This window comes from Eriocheir sinensis, chromosome 6, assembly GCF_024679095.1.
Source record: "Eriocheir sinensis breed Jianghai 21 chromosome 6, ASM2467909v1, whole genome shotgun sequence".
Classification (NCBI taxonomy): domain Eukaryota; kingdom Metazoa; phylum Arthropoda; class Malacostraca; order Decapoda; family Varunidae; genus Eriocheir; species Eriocheir sinensis.
The window spans coordinates 6,641,203-6,648,606 of record NC_066514.1 but is presented as its reverse complement, the minus strand read 5'-3'; the positions used below and the strand labels follow the sequence as shown (position 1 = coordinate 6,648,606).

At 42.3% G+C, this 7,404-nt stretch overlaps 1 protein-coding gene across 1 annotated transcript; it reads left to right on the top strand.

Annotated features, from left to right (window-relative positions):
- Positions 1–646: 646 nt before the first annotated feature.
- Positions 647–7,198, top strand: LOC126986450 (gamma-aminobutyric acid receptor subunit rho-3-like; the record flags this gene model as incomplete). Its single annotated transcript, XM_050842633.1, is given in 2 exon segments — positions 647–763; positions 5,152–7,198. Coding segments are annotated over 2 exon segments (465 nt in total), but the record flags the coding sequence as incomplete, so codon positions are not given.
- Positions 7,199–7,404: the final 206 nt, after the last annotated feature.

Sequence of the window (7,404 nt, the reverse complement as noted above, 5' to 3'; positions counted from 1 at the left end):
GTGGACTCTCTCAGCACAAGTATATGGCGTTATCTGTACTTGTGCGTGTGCAGAAGGACAAATATTCGGATCTTAGAGTCGCTACGCCCTTTTTGTTACTGTGAGGCATGAACACTAAATAGTAATTTAATTAGGTGAATTGAATTCTTTGCTAACAAAGGATCATGGGGTATCGCTGAAGTACTTGAGATTACTGATATCGGCGATATCTCCGTGAAACTGAATATAGGATTATCAGCGCAGACCGTGAACCCCAAACAAAGGGATTTCTGGCATAAAAGGAGTAATCATTCCAGGGAAAACCTAAAAAGTACACCATCAGGTTTTCCCACCAATCTAAAGCATATTGGCAGAAACAATACTTCCTCGGTTGGTTCAGGGGCTGTACAGGAGCGACAGGACCGAGCTCTCATACTTCCCAAGGTTGAACCTAACTTACTTACCTTGTTAACCGCCCCCATAAAGGTCGTGGATCTGTCACCAGCAGAGGCGGAGGCCAACGCTGCCCTGGTGTGAGGGCGAGGGAGGGAGCAGGCTTAGGAAACACCATCATAGAATGAAGGCAATTTTAAAAGTAGTGTATTGAGATGTATCAAAGGCATAAATATATTACTTGATATTATATAGATTTTTCTTCCTTGGGCAGGTTGGCTACACGTTGACGCGAAGGTTCACCCTCATCGCTCTCTCCCTCTACCTCCCGTCCCTCATTGTTCTCACCATTGGCTACGGGACGCTCTTCGTCAAGGTCCAGCAGCTTGAGGTACTTTCGTAGTTGTTACTTACTCTATTCCGGGTTGCATGGTCTTCACCTAAAATCTCTGTTTACATGGGATTTCTCTTTGGATTATGGTTCAGGTTATCTTTTCTATCTAAACAACAAAACAGTCTTCACATAATTAGCGATGACTCCAGGAAGGGGGCGGGGCTGACGGGACACGTTGTCTGGCGTCAGTAATAGCTGGGCACCAGTTACCAAATATTACTAAAACAAAGATGAAGACGGGCTTCATTCAGACATAACTTTTCAAATTAGTAAAGTCAAAGGCCATTCATCTTAGAATCTTTTTTTCCTCTTAAGCTTCTTGAATTCCGCTGTATTGTTTCTTCCCTATCTCTTGTCGCAGTCTGCAAACTATTCCCTGATCCTTCCCCGGATCCACTTCACAAGATCTTCCACTCGAGCTCATGCTTATGCTACCCAAGTTACCAGTGCAAGATTCAATCAGTATCTTCATTGTCTTACAGGACTCGTGTCACGATCAAGTAGAACCCTTCTGAGGAGGGATAATGGGAGGTATGTTAGAGGTCTCCCTGAGGATGTCGTTAGTTGTCTTAATGAAGACAAACAACGACATGAAAAAGACTGGACAATCGAAATCACTACCCACAAAGCTGCCCAGTTCGACAAAATCACACCACACAAAGCTGCCCAGTTCGACGCTGCGCAATAAATCTCTTTGGTGTGTGAATGTTATATCATATATTCATGAGAAAAGACTTTGATCATATCATTACAAGGTATCACATTATATATATTATATTTTATTTATTTTTTCTTTGTATTTTTTCCTGACACAAGTACTATTTGTAGCAAGGAATATTCAGAGCTAAGATATTTAATCATATTACATTATGTTGCTCATGTATTACATAGTTTGAGTTTAAGGTTAAAATGTGAAAACAGAAATATTTACACCTAGATTCTTTGTAGGATAAGTATATAATAACAAATAACAAAGTACTAGTGATGATTTTTTTTTTTAAAATAAAAATAATACACCTATAAGTAATTTTTTTTTGTATCATCCAAATGCCATTAAAACCTTAAACGTTAAATTACATAGTATAATAAAGAAAATAATGTAATATTCGTAGTTTGGAAAAATGCCCTATATACATACATGATATATATGAACAATCAATCAATCAATGGTTTTTCTTTCTTAAATTAATTCATATAACACAACAAAGTATTATGAGATTTGAAAAGCGTTTTAATATGTTGGGATCAGATGGGTTAATGCATATGACCGAACGATGAAGCCATGATCCATGGGTTGCATGCATTGCTGTTTGCCGTGTGGCAGTCCGGTGTCATTCCTCTTGACTGGAAAATGGGGTTGTTTATTCCCATCTGGAAAGGGAAAGGGAACTGTAAGAATTACCTTGGAATTACACTGCTCAGTGGGCCGGCAAAGCGTTTGCTCACTTGCTGAATATATGAATTCGATCTAATCTCCTAAAAGTTTCAGGGATCTGAGCAATCAAGTTTCACTCCCGGCAAGTCAACAGTTGACCGGATCGTAGCATTTCGCGTTCTTGTGTAACGTCGACGTGTTTCGACAGGGGCTGCTCGCAGCCTATGGGGATCTCAAGGTGGCATTTGACTCAGTGCATCGTGAGGCACATTATGTGGATCAGTTGGATGTTTGCAAGGATTGCTGACCTGATGACTGGCCATTACTCTGGGACTGAGAGTGCTGTAAAGTGTGGGGAAAGCGTTTCCGGATTTTACCCTGTTGATTCATGAATGCGGCACTGGTGCGTCCTGGAGCCATCACTCAACACTTGCATGGACTGGGTATTAGGCACAGCTGTTATTCAAAGTCGTTGCGAAGCAGCTGACGGCAATACGAAGCTCACTGACCTTATTTTCGCTGATGTTGCTGTACTTCTCGCGGAATAGCTGGAGGTCCAGGTGATTTTTTTTTTTTAGAGCACAGAGAGCATCTCAAGGACAACAAAAAGAAGATGTAGTAAAAAATAAAAAATAAACTGTTACTCCCGCAAAACTAAAAGTATAAAGTGGCCAAAAGAAAGGTCAATTTCGGGTGGAGAGGTGTCTTGATACACTTTTCTTGAAAGAGGTCAAGTCATAGGCAGGAGGAAATACAGACGAAGGAAGGCTGTCCCAAAGTTTACTAGTGAAGGGGATGAAAGAATGGAGATGCTGGTTAATCCTTGCATAAGGGGTTTGGACAGTATAGGGATGAGCTTGAATAGAAAGTCGTGTGCATCGGAGCCGCGGGAGGGGAGAGGCATGCAGTTAACAAGTTCAGAAGAGCAGTCAGCATAAAAATATCGATAGAAGATAGAACGAGATGCAACATGGCAGCGGAATTTAAAAGGTAAAAGACTGTCAGTACGAGGAGGGGAGCTGATGAGACGAAGAGCCTTAGACGCCACTCTGTCCAAGGGAACTGTGTGAGTGGAGCCCCCCCACACGTGAGATGCATACTCCATACGGGAGCGGACAAGGCCCTTATACATGGAAAGCATCTGTGCCGGGGGAAATAACTGGCGGAAACGATACAGAACGCCCAACCTCGAGGAAGTTGATTCAGTGAGAGAAAAGATGTGAAGTTTCCATTTCAGATTGTGAGTTAAGGATAGACCGAGGATGTTAAGTGTAGAAGGTGACAGCTGAGTGTTGTTGCAGAATAGGGGATAGGTGTTAGAAAGATTGTGTCGAGTTAATAGGTGGAGATATTGGGTTTTTGAGGCTTTGAAGGACACCAGGTTCCTTTTACCCCAATCGGAAGTGTTAGCAAGGTCTGAAGTTAAGCGTTCTGCTGCCTCCAACTTGGAGTCTTGCAATTCCTGTTGAGAGGGTTTTCTGTTGAAAGAAGTTGAATAATGTTAAGTGGAGTTTGTTATGGAAATAATATCATTGATGAATAACAGGAAGAGAGTGGGTGATAGGACAGAGCCCTGTGGAGCACTACTGTTGATAGGTTTAAGGGAAGAACAGTGACCGTCTACCACAGCAGAGCTAAAACAGCCGGAAAGGAAAATGGAGATAAAGGAAAAGAGAGAAGGACAGAATCCGTATGGGGGCAGTTTAGAAAGCAAAGAGTAGTGCCAGACTCTATCGAAAGCTTGCGATATGTCTAGAAGAGAAGAACGCCCCTTGCGGAACCCATACTGGCGATCAGATAGAAGATCAAAAGTGGAACGATCTTTTGAATCTTTCGGTTAAGGATTGATTCAAAAGTTTTAGATAGACAGGAAAGTAAAGCTATAGGGCGGTAGTTTTGTGGGATTGGAACGGGCACCCTTTTTAGGCACAGACTGTTTGTAGGCGTACTTCCAGCGGAAAGGAAAGGTAGGTGTTGATAGGCAGAGGCGAAAGAGTTTGACCAGGCAGGGTATCAGCACTGAAGCACAGTTTTTAAGGACAATATAAGGCACTCCATCAGGTTCATAAGCCTTCTGAGAAGTGTGGCCAGAGAGGGCATAGAAAACGTCATACTTAAGAATCTTAATAACAGGCATAAAAAAGTCAGAGGGGGGATGAGAAGGAGGAATATGCCCAGAATCGTCCAGAGTGGAGTTTTATAGAAAATATGAGAGAAGAGTTCAGCCTTAGAAATAGATGAGACGGTGGTGCTGCCGTCAGGGTTAAGGAGCGGAGGGAAAGGTGAAAGAGTGAAATTGGATTGCTCTCGTAAGTGCTGCTTGAGGAGAAGCCACTGGTACTGGAGGTCTCCTGGCCATAACCAAGGTCAAGACATTTGGGGGCTTGCTGGATGGAGAGTTTAGTCTGTTCGTGCATGTGGTTAGGACACAGCGGTCACAAAAAGTTTCACATACCTTAGGGTAGGAGTCGGGGATGGGTAAGTGGAGGATACCGAAGGGGACGCCCATATAACTCATGACAGGGGCAAGTTTATTGATCCTGCTGAGAAGGGCTTGAAATGGAAAGGGTAGCTGCATGTCGGCTTGCTCTGGGGACCGTCGGGAGTGGCGGCTGTGGCTGATTGAAGTAGTGCGTCGCCTGACATATATTCCCTGTTAGTTAGCTAGTTCATTCTTTAATCTCTTTTACTGTTGAACTCTGGAACATTTCCTTAATCCATGCTTCCTCTTTCCTACGACAAACCTAGGAGTCTAAGACAACTCCCTAATCAAAATTTGAAAATATTTTATCGTCTTTTTCTCTGTAGGAGCAGGGAGTTGCTGATTGTTAAGATACTTTTCCTCCTTGGCCTGCCTCATTTGTCTGTAAAATAAGTAATTGTCTGAGTCTGACAGTTCCGAGATGTGATTTTTATTCGGCGCCATATGACCAGTGCAGTTGCGGTGCCATGATTTTAGTCTAATTAATCAATCAGTCCGAGATGTGATTCTAGTCTGTTCTCCACTCAGGTTCGCTTGGGGGTCAGCCTCACAACACTACTCGTCCTGTACACCTTCTTCAACCAAACCTCCTCATCGCTGCCTCAAACCGCCTACGTCAAAATGGTCGACGCATGGTTCTTCTTCTGCACCATCCTGCTCTTCTGCATCATCATGGCACACATCTACGTGGAGAGGATGAACACCTCGCCCGTGGAGCCTTTGGGGCAGCGCGGCAATGGTGCATGGCAGACAGCAGTGACGCATAAGAGGCGTCGTATGTTGCCGGAAACTTTCCTCACGGTGCTCCGGACTTACGTGTGTCCCGCCGTGGTGACACTGTTCTTCATTGTGTATGGTTCCATTATGTTCGCGTAGCCTCGACAAGTTAAGAACGCTGACCCGGCCGTCGACAAGCCATCCCAGTCACACCAGTTATCGTTTTGTGGTGCTCATATTTCTCACGGTTTACTTTCATTGAATATTAGCGTAGCATCACGAACACTGATTTATCTCATTGCCATCTCAGTGACCAATTTATCTAACTGACAAACTCTTCATCCACCCTTGCAAAGACTTGATTTACTATGTACAAATGACATTCGACAATATTACTCATTGCTTACTCTCCTAGAGTGTGCATCACCAAAGTTTTGGCAGAGTTAATGGTTACTTCGTGGTGAGCTTCAGCTTGTTGATTGTGTCTTGAAGCTCGCTGGTCAGGGTTAGTACTGTTAACGTCGACAGCGATGGTGGAGTCGGCGACGTACTACGAACGTACTTACAATGTCAACTTATTCCGATCTACTAAGTGAAGCATCTAAGTGTAAAAAAAAAATACCAAGGAGGACCTAGAAAGCGATGCACAGCGGAACAGGTAAAAAAAAAAAAAAAAACTTTTTAGACATACTTTATCTGAAAATAATAAGTCGTTGACATTTGACATCATTATCTCGCGATAAACATCAAAAACATTTTTTTTCATTTTCGCGATGCGAGCACTGCAGACCGATAAACATCTATTAACAGATCTTTTGATGTAGTAATCATCAGCTCAATAAACATAATTAGCTCAGTAAACCATTTGTTTTTGTTTTTTTACTAAACAAGCATTATTAATTCCTGATAAATAATCTTCTGCTATCAGTAAACATTATTATCTCACAGTAAATATCAACTCTCAGTGAGCATCATCAGCTCTCAATAAACATTATGAACTCATCCTTTCACTCACTCAACGAAGACCATCAAACATCATTAACTCAACAGAACTCCTGTCTTCATTACTGTTACTTTATTATTACATGCTCCAAAACTACACTTTATTTTCAAGTACACGGCAGAGCGGTTAAGTTCTAAAGTACATTTGCAAAGCCTTCCAATAGTTATTGGATTGAAGGTATCCCAAATGTTTTACGTATGTCATTTCGTGTACTACAGTCACTACACGCAGAGATGGATTTAACACGTAAAGCTTCTGAAAAATAATTCGTGGACCCAAGAGTTAATCCGTCATACAAGAAATCGTACTGATCTTTTATTGCATCACCTAATGTGCTTCTGTGGCATACGAGACGCACTTTTTCATGAGACCAACAAAATCACCTTGCGTCCTACATGGCGAATGTCAGGTTTGGGCTTGGGATCTGCGAAGCCCTCTAGTTTACTCAACAATCAAGCAACTACAGAATGTATTGGAGAGTATTTTCAAGATTAAATCCAGTGGTAATAATAACCTTCTCCTAGAATAGTAGCTTACAGCCCTAGTTTGCGGCGGCTTGGATTTCAGGAGCGCCGGTGTGGCAGAATGAAATGTCCGGGCTGTCCGGGCGCCCAACTTATCGTACTGCAGAGCCACTTGTTCACGGAGCGGTGGGACGAGGAGGTTCAGCAGAGAACTTCAGTGTCTGTCAAAGCGTCGGAGGTGGGGGTAGTATAATAAGCGGGCGATGTTGTTTTATAGCTATATATACATTATCCTAACACTCTAAAAGTTATGTTAATGCTATCAATACCTCAATTATAATAGCCTATCTCCGTGTTTGCACTAATCCCTCAACTATAATTATTTTCTGTTAACGAGACTTTTTTTTCTTTGTGTGTGTGTGAGAGAGAGAGAGAGAGAGAGAGAGAGAGAGAGAGAATTTTTAAGTGTTGTACCATATAAAAAATAAATGAGTATAATCATAGCTTTTCCGTTTTATCTATGGAAGCTATTGTTAGCCTATATATTCCTGCAAATAAATATTCTCTCTCTCTCTCTCTCTCACACACACACACATT